This window comes from Pristis pectinata, chromosome 12, assembly GCF_009764475.1.
Source record: "Pristis pectinata isolate sPriPec2 chromosome 12, sPriPec2.1.pri, whole genome shotgun sequence".
Classification (NCBI taxonomy): domain Eukaryota; kingdom Metazoa; phylum Chordata; class Chondrichthyes; order Rhinopristiformes; family Pristidae; genus Pristis; species Pristis pectinata.
Window position 1 is genome coordinate 55,606,637 of NC_067416.1, and position 22,562 is coordinate 55,629,198.

Sequence of the window (22,562 nt, forward strand, 5' to 3'; positions counted from 1 at the left end):
TGTACCGAGGTGCAGTGAAAAACCTGCCTTTCATACCATTCATAGAGATCAATTTATTTCACCGTGCATCGAGGTAAACCAATGGCTGAATGCAGAATAAAGTGTAACAGCTGCAGAGAAAGTGCAGTGCAGGTAGACAATAAGGTGCAAGGTCATAATGAGGTAGATTGGGAAGTCAAGAGCCCATCTTAGAGTTAGAGGGAACTGTTCAATAGTCTTATCTCGGCGACTAAAACTGCATTCAATACTCCAAGTGAGGTGTCGCCAACATGTGCTGTTGTAACATGAGTTCCAATTCCCATACTGAATGCCCTGACCGTAGAAAGCAAGCGTGCCAAACGCCTGCTTCACCACCCTATCTGCCTGTGTCCCACTTTCAGTTGTATTTGTTCCTGGTACGAGGAAGGTAGATGCTCTCAAAATGGAAACAGTTAGATTCTCAAGATGTGCCCAAAACCCAAAGTAAGGCAGGGATGCAACTCATAGGCTGAAGTTGATGGTTATCTTGTGTGACAGGAGATATATTTGCAGAAGCTGTTAGCCAAGTGCTTCTACCAAGCTTACCCTTGGAAAGTGGCACTCAACTCAATGTGGAACCCATTGTATCTCCTACTGGAAGGATGTCCATGACTTCCTGTTGCAATGTGTCTGCAAATTACTTCTGTAATGTTACCTTGAATTTATTTATAGTGGGAAATTGGACCGGGGTGTAACAATTGTGGTGGTAGTTGCTAGGTGTAAAATGACCATTGACAACTTGGGATCCAATATTATCTGCGGGAATCTTACAACATAAAGGGAGGTTCCTCATCCCTCTGTGATTGTGCAGGCTCAATAGAAAAGCCATCTATCTCGTACCAACTCTTGCTCCTGTTTCGTGTTCTCAGATTCGGGTTCTCTATCATTCAAGAAAAGGAAAGTGTCATCCAATTAATACTGGAAGGAAATTCAATGTTGGCATCCTTAAGTTTTAAAAAAAACTGCAGCAGATAATTCCACAGTAAAACCTTTTCCTCTCCTGTAAAGGTTTATTTGAAGTCAGAGAAGGGGCCATTGCATTGACTTGGATGAACTTGCACTGAGTGATCCCATGAGCCTCAAACATATGAGAGTCCTGCAGCAAAGGAGGCTATGAATGTAATTGCTGCAAACTCGGCCTGTTAATCCTGTGAAATGGTTTGTGCCGGGCTGTTGTTACTGTGTGAAGCTAAACTAACATTCGGCGGTGGTACCCAGCTGACAGTTTTACCAAGTAAGTGTGAGTTTCCTCTCCTCATTATTGGAGCTGTTTTATGCCAGCTGCTTCCTAGTGAATGTCGGCGGAGAGCCAAGTTAGCGAATGAACGTGTCTCACTGACATTTTAGTCTATCCAGGCTAAGCCGCCCCTCAGTCCATAGCCTCGGTAACGAAATGTTTCAGTAAAGGACAGAGGTGTGCAGTGGTACCCCGTCGGGAAAATCCCATCGGGAATGTTCCCCTAAGAAACTCTCAATTGCAATAAATATGAGTCCGCCTTTTCGACCCAATCATTTCTTTACAAGTTTTAATTAAAAAGTGCAGGACTATAGCAAACATAGAGGAAATCAAGTATAGGGGCAGAAGTTAATGCACGGCACCCAGGGAAAAGACACCTTCAAAGACATTCAAAATAAGTACAGTTGCTGAAATAACAGCAATCCTTGTTACTCCGTCTGTCTCTCTCCCCTCTTTCTCTCTCTGTCTCTCTCTCTTTTTTTCCTGTCTCTCTCTCCCCCCCCCCCCTCTGTACTGTCGGTCTCACTCTCTGTCTGTCTGTCTATCTCTATGTATCCCTCTCCCTTCCCTCTCTCTCTCTCTCTTTCTCTGTCTGTCTGTCTTTTTTCTCTCTGTCTCTATCCCTCTCTCTGTATCTGGATCCTCATTTCTGTGTCTGTCTCTGTCGCTCACCACCTCTCCCTTTCGCTCTTTCTGTCGTCCTCTCCCTCTCTATCTCTATCTTCCTTTCTTTTTGTCTCTATCCCTCTATTTCTATCTGCATCTCTGTCTCCATCCCCCCTCAATCTCTTTCCGTTTCTCTGTCTCTCTCTGTCTCTTTCTCTCTGTCTCTCTGTCTCTCTGTCTCTCTGTCTCTCTGTCTGTCTCTCTCTCTCTCTGTCCGTCTGCCCCTCTCTCCATCTTTCTCTCTCCCTGTTTCTCTCTCTGTCTCTTTCTCTATCGCTGTCTGTCTCTTTTTTTCACTGTCTCCATCTCTCTATATCTGTCTCTGTATTTCTGTGTCTGTCTCTTCCCCCCCCCCCCCCCCATCTCTCTCTGTGCGGCTCTTTCTGTCTTTCTCTCTCCCTTCCTCTGTCTCTCCCTGTCTGTCGCTCTCTATTTCTTTTCTAGGTTTCTCTGTCTCTGTCTCTGTCTCTGTCTCTTATTCTCTCTGTCCCTTTCTCCCTCCATATTTCCTTCTCTGTCTCTGTCTGTCTCTGTCTCTCTGTCTCTGTCTCTGTCTCTGTCTCTCTGTCTCTGTCTCTGTCTCTCTCTCTGTCTCTCTCTCTCTCTCTCTCTCTCACTCTCTCTCAGTCACACACAAGATACAACAGGCTGACATTTGAAATTACAGATGACACCAATTAACTCCTTCTGGCTTTGGTGCCTGAGAGATGCTCATGTCGTAATATCGGGAAGTTAGGCACACAGTCTTTCCCATCTCACTTTAAATCTGCGCCAACTAGTTTTCTACTCCCCTACCCTGTGGAAAATATTGCTATCATCCACCTCATCTGTTCCCCCCATGATTTTATAAACCTCTTTAAGATCATTCCTCATTCTCCTGCACTCCAAGGAATAAAGGCCTAGACTGGCCAACCTCTCCCTTTGACAGGCCCTCTATATATCCAGCAAATCCAATATATAACGTTATCACCATAGAGTTGGTAACCTATGTATTACTATCTGAGCCACGTGCAACTTAGCGTAAGGGGAATCGCGGTCGTTCAGATCCCGGGTAAAGAGGGTGTTGTTCCATGGGGAATACTGAGGGACCTAGGTGTTCTAGCGCATGAATCACAATCATTAACAGACAGGTCCATCAAAGAAGGTAAACGATATTTTGGCCTTTATTGCTGAGCGGTTGGAGTTTAGAACAAGGGAGATATTCAACATGGTGCTGATGATGCTTCACCTGATGTTCGGCACACAGATTTGGTGCTCTTACCAAAAATGATACAGCAGTATTGGAGGTAACTCAAAGGAGATTCGTCAGGCTCATTCTTTGGACGAGAGGATTGTCCTTGTATCCTTTGAAGTTTACAAGATTCAGCGATGACCTTATTCAAACATATGAGACCCTAATAGTGCAGGAAAGGGCAGGTATTGATATGCTGCTACTCGTGGGAGAGTTACAAACATGGGACAGTGTTACAAAATAAGGAACAGCACATATAAAACTGAAGGGCGTAGAAATTTCTGCTGGCAGAGGGCAGTGAATCTCTGGAATTATCTGCAACTGAGGGGTGGTGAAAGACAAGTAGTTGGATATATCAAAGATGTAGCTGGATTATATACTTGAAATATCGAAGAATTGAGAGTTATGGTGAACTGGAACAGGAGTTGAGGCCAGTATAGATTACCCACTGTCATATTCAATGGCGAGGCGGGCTTGAGGGACCGGGCGGTGTTTGTGCGTTGCTTAATAAGACTGGGATCAATGCCTCGAAACCTGAATAATGAATTGGAAAACGGTTGGCTCTTGGAAAGTAGGGAACAGGGATCAATGATGGATCCCGCCCTGCTTTTCCCAATCTGTTTTAAAGTTTTAGATCACGGGATGAAGGGTCATATAATTGCTTTTGCCTCTGGCACATAACGGTGCAGTGTCGGGTTTAAGGCGAATGCAGAGGTATCTCAAGGAAGAGAGTAAAGAGGTGCATTGGAAACAAGATAGCAGATGGATTATTACGTGGAAATATGAGATCGCCCACTTTCGTCAGAAAATAACGAGGAGTACTTTTCAATGGAGAGATTGAAATCTGATCTTGTGGGGGGCACTAGATTGATCATGCATATGAATTGGGAAAACAAGTGGTGTGCAGGCCTTTCTTGCAAATGCACTCCAATATAAGAATGGAGATGCCCTCTTCCAATTATATAAATCTCTGGTTAGAATAAACCTGAATATTTTGTGTAGCGATGGTCTTAAATAAGGATATATTTGCAAAGGGGAGGGGGGAGTTCAGCGAAGATCAACCAGATTAATTCCTGTGGTGGTGGGTTTGTATCATGAGAAGGGATACCAAGAATGGGCCAAGACTCGCTTAAGTTTAGCAAAAAATATGAAGGTTGACCTCATTGAAATGTGCAACATCATTACATTTCAGAGCAAATGGAGAGGTGATGTTCCTTCTGTCTGGGTTGCCAAGAACCACGGCTCACAAGCTCACAATAAGGGTCCGGTCGGTTAATTAGCCACTGTAAATTGCCTTTAGTGTGTAGGTGAGCGGTAGAATCTGGGAGTATGTGATCACGAGAATAAAGATAGGATTGACGTGGGATTACTGTAAATGGGCGGTTGATGGCTGAGCGGACTCAATGGGCCGAAGTGCCTGTTTCCGTGCCGTATCGCCCCATGACTAAGTTAATGTCTTCGCTAATTAAAACGGCCAGCCCACCTTTCTTTTCTCAACACTTTGCATATCACCATAGAGACACGACAGTGCACATCAAGCGCAGAACCACAACCATTTGTGAACCTCGTTTCTCTTCTTGACATGATCTCATTGAATGGCGGAGCAGGCTCGACGGGTCAGATGGCCTGTTCTTGCTCTTATTTCTTTTCTCATGTTCTTAAGTTACGACATAATATTCCCAACAATATTTGTCCTTGCAACTTGCCAGCATTATTACTCACACTTTGTGCGTTATGCTTGCTTTTCTACTCCTCCCAGTTATCTGATTTACCCGGATTTAATGTAGTAGGACACTTTACTCTAATATAATCCGTAACTTCCGTGTTTATTACACTTTATTCCTCCTTTCTTCTCTATACTGGTACAACACACTATAATTTTAAAGTCACCACGTCACCACCAGCAACCCACCAGTAAACCTTCCTTTTGAATGCTCATACTTTCCTATTAAATAGATGCGTTTGTAGCAGAACCGGTCCCAATGCCTCGAGAATCCGAGAATTCCACACCACCACCACCACAACCACCCCCCCCCCCCCACAATGCAGTTTGCCCTAATGCACGAAATGCCACACATTATTTCCCATCGTGCCTTTTGTCGAATGGGGAAGTGTTGCTGGCAGCTGGAGCGGTGGGCGGTTGCTGACAGTAATCCAGGGATAACTAACTTCGAGGTCCTACTTTTGAACTCCGCCATAGCTCCTGAAAGCCCAACCGTGAGTCCCCATTATTTGCCCAGACGATATTATTGGTACCGACATCTCCCCCAATCTCTCACACACTTGCCCTGTCATCAGGAAGGTATCGATACTCACGATGACAATTACTGGAACGTCTACCCTCTCCCACCTCAGCCCATCCACCTCCCACCGCTACCCCTAGCGTGTGCTGCATTTTCGTATCATTATAGAGCTGATAGAACAGCAAATTGCAATTTTGGATTTATGGAGCTTCTTTGTGACAGTGGAAGGGTGGGTTGCAATATGTCCGTTCCACTGTCAAATTGGAAACAAATGGACTCTCAGTGTGCCCTCAAATTGCAGCACAAGGTAACTTGCTAAGCTAACATTGAGGGGTCTCTTCATGTGGTAAGAGCTGTATTTGTAGCAGCTGATGCCACCGTGCTATGATAAGCTTATCTTTGGAGGCGGCACCAAACTCACCGTGGAACCAAGTAAGTCATCTCCCTTTCATTTTCATAACCTTAATACAATAATTATCGTGTTTTCCCATCGCATGTTACTTGTGAAGTAACCCTGTGGTGTAAGATTTGTGTACATGGAAGGGAGTTTGGCTGTGGGGGTGAAAGTGGGGGGAAGTTGCCGGTGATAGTTTTGGTTGTTTGGGGGAGAATTGTGTTAATATGGCCCATGACAGCTGCCCTCCCGGAACTTTACTCCACGTTAGGAGGTCGTTTGGCCCTTCGTGATAATAATGTCTCCTTGTACTAATTCTAACCACATCTCCACCCTCCCCCCTCTCCTGTGAGCTCGGGCAATTGTCTCTAATTCTTTCAAAGTGAACCTTCGCCCCCCCCCATTCAGTTAAAACTAGCAGGCCCGCCCCAATAAAAGCTGCAGTAAATGGTCGCTGGGCAAAGATTTTTCCCTCACTCACAAATATTCAGTATTTGCGTTCATGTTGACGTTCTCAGTCAGGGAAAGGGTTCTTGCTTTGTCTCGGACCAGCATTCACTAGGTGATTGTATCATCCACATGGATACAAAAGATTCGTGCAACACAGGGGGCTATTTGTGAGCAATAGGTGGATTCTGGGCCTGTTTTGGCTAATGAAAGGGTTTGTTCCTGGGCCATTCTTACTGTGAGATTATGAGACTTGGAAACTAATATTTGGCGGCGGGACAGAACTGACTGTTGTGCCACGTAAGTGTAAGCTTCCTCTCCTGATAGATGTGTGTGTGTGTGTTTGCCGGCTGCCAGCTGGAGGCAGAGAGCAAAGGTGGCAATTGAAATGAAGCCAAAGGCGCTTATAAATCACCATAAGGGATACAGGCACCTGGCCCAAGTTGCCATTGCATTGAACTTGAGACTCGAGCCCTCTGCAAAATGGCGCAACTGGTAGGGGTCCTGCCTCAAATAGCCAGAGACCAGGGTTCAATCCTGACCTCGAGTGCGGTCTCCGCGGAGTTTTTGACCGCGTGGGTTTCGTCTCGGTGCTCCGTTCCTCTCATACCACCACATCCCAAAGTCGTAAGGATTGTCAGGTTAATGGACCACTTGAAATTATCCCCAGTGTGTTGGTGAGTTGTAGTATAGAGGAGGGGGGAAGATGATGGGAATGTAGGGAGGTTACAATGGTATCAGTGCAGGAATAGTATAATTGGTGGTTAAAGGTCAGTAGGGAGACAACGGGCCGAATGAAATGTTTTAGATTTGTCCTTGTCTATAACTATGCAACTGCAGCTAAATCCAGAACAAATCTGCCGTGAGTCAACCCACGTTTCAAACATCATTCTTATTTTCCGTCCTACTCCCTACAAATATTTTTCAGGAAGGGATCAAATTTCCCCGGTATGTTACTGTTCAGTTGCTTCTGGTACCTTTCTTGATCATAACCACTCATTATTTGAATTTTAAAAATCTGGCCCACGTCACCAGGCACCTCTGTCGACTGCTCTTATGTACATGTTGTTGCCAGCCACCTGCCACTGAAAACAGAAAGCTCTTCCTTTTCATTTTTTTAAACTGAAGCCAAAGAGTAAAGTGTCAGTGAAACCAATTTATTGCGAAATATTCAATGTGTCAGAAAAGTTCCAGAAAAATTCTGGAAAAATCAGCAGTTCAGGCAGTTGGTGTGGAGGGAGAAACAGGTTTCCCGTTTTTGGTAGAAGAATTGTCATCATTTATTCTTAATCAGTCCGGAGCTAGAATACTTACGGCTGCTACCAGTTTAGTAAAGGGGGCCAATTGAGGCTCTTCATACACTGAATTATTTTCCATTGCGAAAATATACAAAGCATCGCCTTCAAAGCACTAAGCATTATGAAGCCGGTTAGTTCACATCTAGAAATGTAGTTCACTGTGGAGATTGGCTTAGCTACTTGTAATCTAACGAACTTCATACGTCCTGGAATTGCAGGGCAGCGAATGTAACCCTCTCCCCATACCCACACCCCCACCCCCACCCCCCCACCCCCGATTTATGAAAGGGGGGAGAAAAACAGGGTAAATCTAACTCAAGGATTGATATCGATTGCTGGTAAAAATGCTGCAATCCACAATAAAGGCAATGATATTGAGACACGAATAGATAAATTGGTAAATTGGTTTATTATTGTGGCCTGTATACGGAGGTACAGTGAAAAAAAAATTGCTTTGCATGCCATCCGTACAGATCATTTCATCACATCAGTACATCGCGGCAGAACAGGGGGTAAACAATGACAGAATGCAGAACATAGCGTTACAGTTACAGAGAAAGTGTAGTACAGGCAGACAATAAGGTGCAAGGCCATGACGAGGTAGATCAAACCTCGTGCAAGATACCGTACAAGATCAAACACTAAAAGAAAGGTTTAAAATTGATCAAGTTACAAAGGGTCCCCAAGTAAAGGTGACCAAAATGAGATAGTTTATTCCATTAGTTTCGCAGGTGATGTCGTCAAAAAGGGTTTTGAAACTAAACAGAATAAACTATGAAGCTTTGAAGAGCAGGCTGGCATTGGAAAAGGCCTTTAAATACTCCGCAAATGGACAGACACTGAGAAGACCTCAATAATACAAAAATTATCTGCAACAAATGTTCATTTGTAAGTCAGAAAAACATAACAGGAAGTGGTCAAATCAAGTATTGCGGAACAAATGAAAGCTAGTATTAAGTCTAAAGGTTATGTTACTTCCCTGATTATTTCCCTTCTACTTACAATGAGGCCAATGTCATCTCTCTGAGAAATCTCTCGGGTCCCACCCTCCACTTAATTCCTTGCGAACCCACTCTGTCTCATATGTCCATCACCTCCACCCTGATTCTCCTCTCACCAACCTACTCTATGGGTAATTTACAGTGGACAATTACTCTCTCAACCCAGCCAGCAATGCTGCCAAAAGGATTGGAAGTGTTGGTGAGAATGTCAATGAAATCGACAAAGAAAGGGAAAATGTACTATAGGAGTACATCAACAAGTAAGAGAGGAATGGTCGCTAATACCTTCAATGGGTGTATCAAAAGGAAAGAGATATTATTGAGAGCATGTGCAGGCGCCTTACAGACAGAAATTATAGTATTTACAACGAGGAGCAAGGAATCTGCAGAGAAATTGGGCAAATATCTCTTCTCTTCCCACGGAGAATATTTTTATAACACATTTAAGAGAATCTGGAGAACCAAGGGCCCAGTTCATATGAAGTAAAAGAAACTAATATCAGTGGGGGGAAAGACTCCTGAGAAGATAATGAGTCTCAAAGTGACAAATCGGTAAATTGGTTTAGTATTGTCACATGTAAGGAGGTACAGTGAAAATCTTTGTTTTGTATGCCACCAATACAAATAATTTCATTTTAACCGTTCATTGAGGTCGTACAAGGGAAAACAATAACAGAATGCAGAATATACTGTTACAGTTGCAGAGAAAGTGCAGTGCAGGCAGCCAATGAGGTGCAAGGTCATATAAAGTTGGATTTTGAGGTCAATAGTCCATCTTATCATACAAAGGGACTGTTCAAGAGTCCGATAACGGGTTAGAAGCTGTCCTTGAGCGCTTTAGGGCTTTCGTATCTTCAAACCGATGGGAGGAGGGAGAAGAGAGTATGGCCGGGTGAGTGGGGTCTTTGATTATGTTGGCTGCTTTACCGAGGCAGCGAGAAGCCTAAGCAGAGTCAGTGGAGTGTAGCCTGGTTTCCGTGATGTGTCCAGAACTGTGTTCACATGTCTCTGCGGTTTCTTACAGTTTTGGGCAGAGCAGTTGCCATAACTAAGGCGGGATGCATCCAGATAGGATGCTTTCTATGGTGCGTCCATAAAAATTAGTGAGGGTCAAAGAGCATATGCCAAATTTATTTAGCCTCCTGAGGAAGTAGAAGCACTTGTACCCGAGAGGATGTAGTTTTGAGAGAGATTCCTAGAAAATTGGCTATCCTCTTAACGTCTTCCAAGATGTAGATACTCCAGATTGGAGAGTAGCAAATGTGACCAAATGCCTTGCAGGGGGGAGGAGGGAAAAGATATGAAGCTACTGAACTTCAGCCTGACATATATTGGTAAAATACTGAAATCTATTGTCGAGCAAGTGACATTCAGCCACTTAAAATATAATGCTCTGATTAAGCAGAGGCAATACGGATTCATGAAACAATTTTGTTTGACAAATTCAATGGAGTTCTTTAAAAAGGTATCTCATAGAATCACAGAACAGTTACAACGCAGAAGGAGGATCGGCCCATCATGGTCATCCCAGCTGTCTACCAGTGCAACCTACTCCCTTTATGTAATCTTTCCAAGATTTCTCCGTCATATATTAATACAATCCCCTCTTGAGACCCACAATCGAATATGAAAACAAACACATCTTCAGGCCATTTCAGATTCCAACCATACAACCTGGTCACAAAAAATACTCTTTCCCTTTATTTTATACCTGTGAGCTCCAGTCTTCCATCCGTCCAATAAAAGAACCAACCTCCCACGACCCATTGTGTCCAGACCCTTTGTCATTTTATGTACTTCCATCAAATCTCACCTCAACATTTTCTTCTCCAAAGAAAGCTAACCCGAATTCCCTCATCTATCCTTGTAACTATAGCCCTCATACCAGAAACCAGTATCCGAAATCTTTTCTGGACTCTCTCTGATGCATTCAAAATCGTTCCTTTAACGGAGCGACCAGAATTGCAAAGCAATACTTCAGACGAGGCCGCACCGGTGTTTTGTAATGGCTCTCCACTGATGCACTGCTTATCCGCCGTCTGCCTGCATTGATAAAGCCCACAACTTTATATGCCTTTTCACCCTTTCTCGTCCTCCTGCCATGTTCAGTAATTCTTGCATCCCTTTCAGCACAGTATTCTCCATCGCGTTCTTCTTTCCACCATTACCTCACATTTCTACGCAGACAAATTCATCTGCCCGCTTCACTAGCCCACTTATATCCTGGTACATCTCCTCTTCCTGTTTAAAATGCTGCCAAATGTTCCGCTATCCACAAGTTTAAAAGATATGGTTTGCACACTCTAGTCCAGGTCATTAATAAAAATCAGAAAATCTAGAGATCCCAACAACAATCCCTGGGGAACATCGCTGTTTCTCTTCTTACAGCCCAAATCATAGCGACCCTCTGTTGTCTGCTCCGGTTGATAAAACGAGGAGGGAATGGACAACAGGGTGAACTTGTGCTTTGGAATGGCATTCTTTAAGGTCCAAGGCTGAAGATTGGTGAACAAGGTCAGAACATATGGACTGTGGGATATATACGAGAGTAGAGTGAGAGTTGGTTACAGATGAAAAGCAAAGGGTGGCAGTACGAGGTTCCTTCTCGGGCCAACTGTTGTGACTGGCGAAGTAACGCAGGAACCAGTGTTTGGGCCCCAACTACAACAATTCGGTTTCGGGGTCTGAACTTCGCTGACAAGGCCAGCATTTATGTCCATTTCTAAAAGGGTGATAGGCCCACAATCCCTTTCTAACCGAGGACACTGGCTTGCGCCTTGTAGGTGGCGGAAGGGCCTTGGTATGTCAGGGAATGTGAGGTGTTAGGCTTTGTGAAGTCAAAAGTAGAGGAAAGTATACAGTTAATGCAGGCCCCTTAGCAGCACTGATGCATAGATGGATCTTGGGGTCCAAGTTCACAGCTCCCAAAAAATGGCCACGCAGGTAGGTAGAGTGGTGAAGAATGCGTGCCACATGTTTACCCTCATTGGTCGGAGCATTTAGTACAAACGTAAAGAAATCATGTTGCAGCTGTATAAAATTTTGGTTCGGCCGCACTTGGAGTACTGTGTGCAGTTCTAGTCGCCCTATTACAGGAAGATGGAGGCTTTGGAAAAGGTACCGAATAGGTTTACGGGAATGCTGCCTGGATTAGATGGTGTGCGTAATGAGGGGAGGTTGGACACACTTGGGTTGTTTTCTCTGGAGCGTCGGAGGCTGAGCGGAGACCTCAGAGAAGTTTATAAAATTATGAAGCATATATAGGGGAGACAGTTAGAATCTGTTTCCCGGGGTAGAAATGTCAGATGGTAGAGGACATGTATTTAAGGTGAGAGTGGAGCTTTAAAGAAGATGTGCGGGGCAAGTTCTTTGCAGCTTTACACAAGAGTGGTGGGTGCCTGGAACGGGTTGCCAGGAGTGGTGGTGAGAGCAGATACAATAATTGCCTTTCTGAGGCTTTTAGATAGGCAAATGAATATGCAGGAAATGGAGGGATAGGAACTATTTGCAAGCAGAAGAGGTTCAGTTTAATTTGGCATCTTCTTCGGCACAGACAGCGTGGGCGGAAGGGCCCGTTCCTGCGCTTTACTGTTCTATGTTCTATCAGATGAGTAACTCGCCGCAAGGTACCGAACCACTGACCCACGCTTGTAACCGTGGTATTTACGTGGTTGACTCACAATATATATCAAAGAATCGCTGACGGGAATAGATGTAGCATTTCAAGATTTCAGATGACACAAAACTAATTGGGAAAGGGGGCGGTGACTCAAACAGGCTTCAGTGGGAAACAATGGGACAAGTGTAAACAGGTGAAGTTGCCTTCTTAGCTCGAAACAAAACTGGAAAGACAGTTTCCTTTTAAAGATCGGAAAATGTTAATGTTCAAACGATCCTGGATCAACTCCGAAATGAGTCAGTGAAAGCCATTGTGGCTGAGCAGCATGCACGAAAATTCAAAAAAAAATGCAGATGCTGGAAATCTAAAATAAAACAGGCAACGTTACAGACACTCAGCAGTTCAGGTCGCATCAGAGGGAAGATAAACAAAGGCTCAGAACTGGGAAGGAGAGAAAAGGGACTGTTTAAGTTGTAGGGACATTGGGAGTGGGTAAAACCGGGGTGAACAAGGTTATCTGGTCCATGAATGCAATGGAGAGTTAAAAACTCGGAAGGCACGTGTGGGCCCTTCTCTGCAGGAGGATTTGAGTTCAGCAGCAAAGAAATTTTACTGGTTAAATTGGTCGTGGTGAGACCACGCTTGAGATATTGTGGACATTATCTTGAAGATGATGTACTTGCTTTAGATAAAGCACGGCGGAGATTCGCCAGACTGGTTTCTTCCACGGCTTTTCTGCCATATAAGGAGAGGTTGAGTTGATGAAGCCGTTCTTCTCTAGAACTAAGAAGAGTGACAGCTGATCTAAGTGATGCGTATAATTTTCTCAGAGGGCTCTACAGAATAGATTGAGGATGGTGGGAGGAACAGTGGCACAGCACTTAGAGCTGCTGACCCTCAGTTTCAGCCAACCGGGTTCCGTCCTGAGCTCTGGTGCTGACTGTGTGGAGTGTGCGCGTTCTCCATATGACCGCATGGGTTTGTTCCGGGTGGTCCTGTTCCTTCCTACGCCTGTAAGTTGTCCCTAGTGTAGTTGAGTAGCACATTCGGGGGAGCTGATTGCAACACAGAGATAATAAAATAGGATGCGTATGAATGAATGCTTCGTGTTTAACACGGGAGTTTGTGGCCCAAATGACCCGTTTTCCTGCTTTCCGTCTCCATGAGTCCTTGACCCTCGAATATGTTTGGAATGAAAACCCATGAGAGAGGTTGGACAATAAATCTCGCCATTCAAGGACAATTGGGGTAGATATTGACCTACAGGTGATTGCAAATCCTCTTTGAAAGGCCGCGGAAAATCCGATCAAAATCAGAAAAGAATATTAACTATACAGGTTAGGCAGGTTGAGATAGAAAATTTGAAATAAACCACCCTGTTGGCGAGGGCAGTAATTCAGTCCCGCTACACTTGGTAAATGCAAACACATAAGAATTTTTGGCCGCTGCCTTGGGTGTCAATCAAACTATTGGCGGCGATCTTGATCGTAGTTACACCATGTATATGTTTACTAAAGAAAACCAGAACTCTCGCCCACCTCTAAGTTAGAAACATATGTTTTGTGAGAACGCCGATTAACTGTAAAAAGCGACAGGTTCAAAGTACGGGAGAGAAACAAAAAGCAGAATTGGCTGCGTGTCCCATTAATCCTTCCAAGTAGAGACACAGAAGTCTTCAGATGCTGGAGCAACAAACATTCTGCTGCAATAACTCGGCGGGAAGAGCAGTAGTTGCCTTTGTTTAGCTACTTACCACCCTCCAGCAGCTGTCTGCACTTTGATCTCCCCTCCCCACCACGCTCCCTCTGCCTCTCGTTTGCTGTCTGCCTCCATCCATCATCCACCTGCCTCTGTTTCCTAACTCCATCTTTCCCCTGCCCTACCTAGCAAGACCTGCCCTTCACTCTTTGCATCAGTCTGTCAATAACTTGGGGATCCTGCCTCGCCATTCACCCTCTCCTGCTTGCACCGGCCCTCTCCCCTCTCCACTCTCAGTCCTGATGCGGGGTTTCGACCCGAAACGTCGACAATTCCTTTCCTCCCACAGACGCTGCTCGGCCCGCTCAGTTCGTCAAACACACTGCTTCTTAATCCTTCCAAATGTTATTTTTATTCCGTACAACCGTTACACGTGGATTGATGCAGGGACCTTAATTTAATGCAAGCACCAATTACATTCCTGCAGACAAAATAAAAGTTTGCAGATTCTGGAAGTCTAAAATGTAAACTCAAAACATTGGAACCCCTTAAAATGCCAGGAACGTATGTGGGCAGAGAAACAGATAACCTTTCAGATTGTAGACGCTTCGTCAGGAAGATCTCCGACCAGAAAAATTATCTGTTTATCTTTCTATTATGCCCTGGAGGCAAGTGGCGCGGGATGTGGACCTGCTGTCTCGCTCTTCCAGTCATCTGGCGTCAATCCTGACTTCCGGTGCTGTCTGTGTGGAGCTTACACGTATCCCTGCATGAATTTCCTCTCAGTGCTCCTGTTTTCTCCCACTCCCGAAAGGAGCGCGAGTTGGTAGGTTAATTGACCACCGTAAATTGACCCCAGTGTGCAGGTGAACGGGGAACCTTGAATGTGTGTGTTGGGGGAGTGGGTTGGTTGCAATGTGGGGAGAATAGAAATGGGACATGTCTATGATCAGTGTAAATGCATGTTTGATTGTCGGTGCGGATACTCTGGGCCACGTGGCCTGTTTCCGTATTGTATGACACCACGGCTGTGACTATATTCCAAAGTTTGTGGTACTTTCACGCGTCTAATGTAGAACTTACAGATTCACCAATGGACGCCTGTTTGAAAAGTTCAAACTGTTTGTGTTGGCTGGGTGGAGGGCGTCCAGAACAGATGTACTCACGACTGGTCACTTGAGACACAATCAATGCAAGTTTGGACAAGTCCAAATTGTCTACGTCTCATGAATGATAACTGTGACAAAAATAAAACAAGGGAAGGGAGAAACAAGAGAGCTGATTAAATAATACCGTTTGTCTTTTTAAATGTGCCGTAACATGGAAATACAGGAATCCTGATTTTTCACAATCGGAAGTGAGGTGTCAGGCAAATTTACAACCATACGTACAGTCCTTTGCGCATTGGTGATGATTGAAAGGGAATTGCTTCAAGGATTTTATTACATATTAAAAAGGAGTCTACTCCCACTCCCTACTCCCGACGCTGCCTCTATTTTGAATAACACCATTTCTGATCTGATCCGTGATTCAGATCGCAGTTACTGTAATTGAAACGTGGCCCATTTCAAGAGTTCCCTCAGGGCCAAAGAGGTTCAATCTTCAGTCCGAACATGGCACCGTTAACCACAACGTTAACTTTTCCAACTCAGATCCAACTACCAGCCCGTCTCCTGATACCTATGTCTCTTCCCTCAATTCCGGGTTGATATAGACAGTTTTCCTTAAAACTTTTATAGCAGATTTTATACCGACCTGCATAAAGCAAAATAATTTCGTCAGTCGGGGGAGCCCATAAAGTGTAGCAGCCTCAGAATCAAAGCAAAGCTGCCGATATACCATGTCGGGACCCATTATGTCACGCAAAAGATAGCGAGCTACAAGGGAAAAGGTCAATACTGGGATACATATATGTTTTCGTTTGGCTAAGGTCCTAATCATCCTGGAGCCAACGCCGCTAAGTGGATTGAAATCAGGAATTGGTTTTAGTGAGAGCGATTAGAGGTCTTTAATTTTGTGTGTGTGTGTGTGTGTGTGTGTGTGTGTGTGTGTGTGTGTGTGTGTGTGTGTGTGTGTGTGTGTGTGTGTGTGCGTGCGTGCGCGCGCGCGCGCGCGCGCGCGCGTGCGTGTGTCCGTGTCTGTGTGTGTGGATTCTTTTTGATTATCACTGCAGTTGAAAAAGAGGAGACCTCACTGAAACTAGTAAAGTCCTGGCGAGGGCCTAGGTCCACGTAACATGTTCCAAGCCCTAGCGATAATAAAATAATAATGTGTTTTTTTTGGTGGATTAACGACCCTCTATCGACCGCTTACATTGAGATCAATTGAATCCAATTTGTCCTTTTCTCCAATTCACCTGCTTTGGCTCCACAGCCAAAATTATCACCTTAACCTAGGAAAAAGAAACTATGAATCCCAAAACAGGGTTTTTCAGTTCAGGCGAGTAAGTTCACAACAGGGGAAAAAACTGAGGATACTGGTTCGATCACTAAGGGCTTCGGTGAGGAGAAATTCCTTCACCCAAAAAAATGATGATCCTGTGGAAGTTTCCACCACAGAAGGAAGTTGACCCCAATTAAGCTCGAATATTCAAGAGGTTTTATGTACAACGTCCAAGACTAAAGAAATGAACTGATGGGGGGAAAGGAGAGACTGGGTACTGAATTTGGACTAATCGATGTTTCAATGGTTATATTACGTGTTGTTAACAATCCATGCTTTATCCGTCACAACCGACTCCCGTGAGTTGATTCTGATCATTGTTTTCCCTTCCTTTTCTGGATTTTAGAGACAAAGCCAAATAAAGAACCAACGTTGTCAATCTTCTACCCACCCGTGAATATGTTAGTGATTGACACAGACTCTTCCGACACGGCAGCAGTATGTCTGCTCTCCGAATTTTACCCCAAGGAGATTGAAGTCAGCATGACTCGTGGCTCAGAAACCAAAGTCACGAATACAAGTGTGGTGACAAACGACGGATATTACCACAGTTCCAATTACATACCGTTCTCCAGTAAAGCGGGTCCAGAAAACATCACGTGCACGGCAAAGCATAGTGGCAACATACACTCGGAAAGTATTACCTTCAAGAAATCTGAACCTAGTGAGTTTTAAGGATTATGGCAAAGAATCTATTATTGACATAACCCCTTCTAAATGGAAGGTGTTTGTAATTTAAGAAGGATTTTTGATGATAAAAGCCGTTCAATTGCACGGTAGCCAGGCACACAATTTGTGTACGACGTGGATCCACAAGGACCAATGTGATCGAAAGCAGAAAATGTTTTTGAAATTAAAAAAATGGCCAGTACATGAATGTTGTCCTAGGTATTGCAAGGGAGTAGACGGGGAATTAGGTTCAACTTCTCATCCAAACGCTTGCATCTCTGTGAGAGCTGTGCTCCCTCGGAGCTGCAGCGTCAAGAGTGGAACATGCACCCGGCCTCTGATGTTAGAGAGGCTCATTAACCCACCGACCAGTGTGGGACCAAAGAGCCACAGCTTTCGCAAATCTTCTGTGACTGACCTTAAGCACAGCAGAATAATCAAAAGCTTTTCCAGATTGTTGCCGTCAATAAGTGTAGTGACTGTCTTCAGAATAGGAACTGTGCTGGTAATGTTAGTGATGTAAAGGAGGTCGCGATCCCGATTGATATTTTATTTGTTCTTTTGCAGCGACGAGCGCACCGGTCAACTGCCACACAGGGATAAGCAGCAACCAGACACAAACAGGTAATCAGCTTAAAAAATAACAGAGAGACCGAGAGGTACAGAGAAAGAATAAAAGCTACATAGATAATATACTGGTGTACACAGTAATGGGTGGATCTACTGATGATAGTTACTGAGATAGATATATAGATGGATAGATAGAGAGAGAGACAGACAGAACTATTTAGAGAGATACTTGGATAGAGAGAAACACACACAGACAGATAGAGAGACAGACAGAAATACAGACAACCAGACGGGCAGACAGGCAAAGAGAGAGAGAGAGAGAGAGAGAGAGAGAGAGAGAAGACAGACAAATGAGTACATAAGTAGGTTAATAATCATTCAGACAGAGGCAGGTACACACAGGGGGAATGATGGAGATAGAAATATCGAGAGACGTAGACATATGGATTGGTTGATATTAAAGTACATAGACAGACAGGCAAGACATAATTAAATCGTCACGTAGATATACTGACAAAATTATGAGAACTGGGAAGTGAAAACCAGAAAATGTCCTTTTATGCTGCATGGATATTATTGAGGTTGCAACACAACGATGCACATCAACTAAATTGATGATTTGTTTTAATAACCATTACAGATCCAGCGGAGGAGAATTCTATGTCCTTGACGGTGATGGGGTTGAGAATTCTCTTTTTTAAGAGCGTTGCCTTCAATGTCTTGATGACAGCCAGAGCCTGGGTCATTTAAGGTGAGGCCGACTGACGGAAATTCACATAACGACACCCTCGTGCAGAAAATCGTGTCACGTCTAAATGCAGCAATAGGTTAAATTCAAGTTTGCGGAGGCTCCATCTCTTCACCCAGCGGCCTGACTCCCACGCCTGTGTCAGGCCAAGCAGTGAATGCAGTCCTGAAATGCTTCCCAGTGTGACGAGTTTGCCCTGTGAAGGGACATCCTGCAGACTAGGCTTGCCTTCCCTGGAGTGTAGGAGAAGGTGAGGTCACCTCACTAAAACATGTAAAATTGTAAAAGGGCTCCAAAGGCTGGATGCAGGAAGGTGTTTCCCTGGCTTTAGAGATTGGGACCAATGATCACTGACTCGGAATAAGAGTTGAATCATTTATGACTGAGCAGGGGGAGAACTACCCTTGTAAAGATTGGAGAATCTCTGGAATTCTCTACCCCGGAGGTGTGTGGAGGCTCAATCGTTGAGTTCCTTCAAGTCAGATAGATTTCTGGGCATTGAAAGAATCAAGGGATACAGGATCTTGCTGGAAAATGGAGGTGGGGTAGAACAGCGATGACCTTAGAATCATAGAATCGTTGTGTCATACAGCACGCAAACGGGCACTTCGGCCCTACTCGTCCATGCTGACCAATATGTCCATCCGAACTGGTAGAATTTACTTTTTTAGGCCGGTATCCCTCTCGGCCTTTTCGGTCCATGTGCCTCTGCAATGCCTGTTAAACGTTGAAATTGTACCCGCCTCAACAGGAAGTGTGTGATTAAACTGGAAAGACTACAAAAAAAATTGCAAGGGTATTTCCAGAACTCAAGGAATTGAGTTGCAAGGAGAGGTTATACAGGCTGGGCCTTTACTCCTTGGAGCGTAGGAGACTGTGGGTGACCACACAGACATATATAAAATCATGAGGGGAATAGATAGAGTGAGCGGTCTTTTTTCCCGGGTTGGGTAATCGTAACTAGAGGACGTCGTTTAAGGTTAGAGGTGAAAGGTTAAAAAGAACCTGAGGGGCAATATTTTTACACAGCAGGTGGTAGATATATGGAAACAACTGCCAGAGGAAGTGGTTGAGGCAGGTACATAGGATACGTTTAAGAAATATGTGGACAGGTATATGGATGCCAGGAGTTCAAACGGATGTGGGCCAAGTGCTGGGAAATGGGATTAGCTTGAATATAGGTCTTGGTCGTCATGCACACGTCTAGGCCGAAGGGCCATTTTCCTGTACTGTACAACTCTATGACTCTACTGCGTTCTCTGGTAGTTCAGTACATACGCCATCCACCGTCTGTGTGAAAAGGTTGACCTCGACGAATAGCGAAACAGATCCGAAGAGCCAGACGATCTAGTCCTGCTCCAAATTCCTCTGTCCTATGCCACCATTTCATTTTCTTGAATGCAAGTTCTGCAAACAACTATCTATAACATAGCCTGTAATTCCTTGGGAACTCATCCAGTTGAGGATTCTATAATGTCAAAATAGCACGCGATATATAAAACATATTTCACGTTGAGGTAAACCAATGTTGAGATACTTAAGAGGGAACGGATCAAGCATGCTTGACCCAGGGACCAGCGGGAAATTGGACTGCAGTCCCGCACAGTGGCGCAGCAAGTAGAGCCGCTGCCCCGTCCCTCCAGCGAACCGGGTTCGATTCTGACTTCCGGCACCGAGTGTGTGGAGTTTGAACGTACTCCCTTTGACCGCGTGGGGTTCCTCTGGGTGCTCCGGTCTCCTCCTACATCCCAAAGACGTGTGAGGTGGTAGGTTAATTAGCCGCTGCAAATTGACCCTCGGTCGTGGGTGAATGGTAGAATCTGGGGGAGTTGATTGGAATGAGCGGAGAATAAAATGGATGAGAAGAGAATTAATATAAATGGATGCTTGGTGGTTGGCGTGGGATCGGTGAGCAGAAGTGCCGATTTCCGTGCTATCGAAATGTTGTGTCCCTTGCGGATTACCAATGCACAAAAGGTAGATTGAGATGTGCCAGTTTGAAACATCAAGGGGCGGCCAGCAAAGTCTGTCAAAATAGAGTTCAGGCCAAGACTTATCGTAAGCCCCTGGAATTTTGGAGAATCCAAAAGGGGGCTGCATCCCCTTTGCTGATTCTAAACCTTCCTATGTTATGCACTAACCTTCAGGAAGTTAAGAATTTGGGAATCAGGGGTACCTAACAAGATGGAAAGAGCAATTCTTGCACCTCTAAATTTAAACGTCCTTTTAATTCTCTGTACCCTGTCCTTCATCCCTCTCTAGTCATTGGCCCGGGTGCTATTTTATCGCAGAAGAATTCCCTCCGCTGGAATGGATTCGTACGGCAGCAAAACACCGCGGGGAACTCAGTGCCGGAGACTTCAAATCCGATTGCTGCCCCTTCGCTATACGCAAAACAGCAGATTTTAAATGACTAGTCCAATATTTCCGAACGCTGCTAATTTATATCCTCTGGGTAACTTCTATCCAGTTACGGTAATGCATTGGCTTTGTTGTGTTTGCCGGACATCTTATAGCTTGTAATCGGCAAAGAAAATGAATTACTCGTATGGGCACCATAGATGCGCATGTGTAGAGCTCAGCATCAGCTCTCGGTATTTAGACTGGTCTAAATCCTGTTCTCAACCGCATTTTATATTCAATGCATAAGTATTTTATTTGCTTTCTTAGAATTATAGAACCTTACAGCTACAAAGGAGGCTATTTGATTCATTGTGGCAGTAACATCTCCATTTGCGCCCCTGCACCACAAATCTCACTTTCCCCATTGTCCTACATTTCTTTTGTTCACTGCCTCGGATCATTTAATTGAATTTATTTGATTTTTACTATATATTGTTTAATCGCTTCAGGTGCACACCTTTGATAGATTGCTCAATCTAACTATTCAACTCCCTTCTGAATTGCTGGGAAATAATAGGCTTAAAGTATCCCGAAGTTATTTATTCTCAGGGATATTAATAGCGCGGCGTTTCTACAATCTGGCGGATGGCTGGAGAACGGGAGGTTTTCACTGATCGCCTCGCCTTCGGTCCACGAACCAATTATAATGGGCTTCAGTCTGACTAGATATTTAGCGGGCAATGTGGTAGGTCATTCAGTGTCCCCATGCCATACCCCGACTTTCTTTCCTATGCTGCCATTCTATACAATGCAAGGCAACGCTAGATGCCAACATCAATTCCTGCATTCGAAATGCTGAAAAACGTTGCTCACAGGATTAGCTCTGCCATTATACTGCCAGGTTTTTTTTTCCCCAGAAAAGGAATTTGATAGAATATCATCGTTTGCGCAGCAGAAAATCAAGGATGTATTGAATGCTTTGCTCAGAGAGAATATCAGTGTTACCTTGGGTTAGATGTGAGGGTAGCCAATCTTATATTGAATGACGGCACCCAGTATAATATCCTCCTTGTTGTTTTAACTGCAGTGATCAATAAATATGCTATCTTTAATGATGCGTGGTTTCCATTTATCTCCACTTAAAATCGACTAGGCTGAATTAATATGGATATCATGGTGTATGTGGAATGCGTGTAATCCATTCAGATCTATTAGTGCCCTTGGAAATGTTGGAGGCTGGAAAAGGTGGTAGCTCAGCAGCCTTCTTGAACAATATGACGAAGCTGCCCGCCCCCCACCCCCCACCCCACCCCACCCCCACAGTGATGCAAACGGATGAGTTCCAGGATCTAGTCCCAACCACGATGAAGCGTCGGAGATATGGTTCCAAGTCAGGACGGTGGGTAGCTCGGCAGAGCACTTGGAGCGGCTGGTCTCCCAGTTGGCGGACGGTGCAAATTCTAAGGATCCTGACGGAGTCGCCTCGCACTGGCGGCAGTGCATTTTATAAGTGGTACACACACTGCAAATCCGGTGCATGCGGTGCCATTTAAGTGACGGGAGATGAGCGCGTTTTGTTAGTGGTGCCCAACCTTTTTCAGTGCTTTTGAATGCGAACTGGTTGCCTTTTCTATTGAACTCTAAATATTTTGATATTAAACCTCCACTTAATCTTCTATAACCTCTGCAGAAAGAAATTTCTGTGTTTGAAATGTCTCCAAATAAACTGTAGATTGACTCCAGTATACCATTCATTTCCTACACTCCAATGAATTGATATCCTTCTTGATAACTGGAATAAACTCTTCTCCAAGCTCCCTCCCGCTACGCGTTCCGTCCACAAACTAAACGCACACTTTACCCTCCGTCTCCAGCCTCGTCTCCTCCATCTGGTTGGTTCCTATTATTCCCTTTCTTACTCACTAGATTCCAGCACTT

General features: G+C 44.5%; 1 gene segment (V, D, J or C); it reads left to right on the forward strand.

The window, feature by feature from the left end:
• The window catches only part of LOC127576722 (T cell receptor delta constant-like), a 33,166-nt gene extending 11,430 nt beyond the window's left edge, over positions 1-21,736 (forward strand). Inside the window, 4 exon segments of the C gene segment in view lie at positions 16,641-16,958; positions 17,531-17,587; positions 18,174-18,284; positions 20,544-21,736. Of these exon segments, the coding sequence occupies positions 16,641-16,958; positions 17,531-17,587; positions 18,174-18,283 (485 nt within the window).
• The last annotated feature ends 826 nt before the right edge of the window (positions 21,737-22,562 follow it).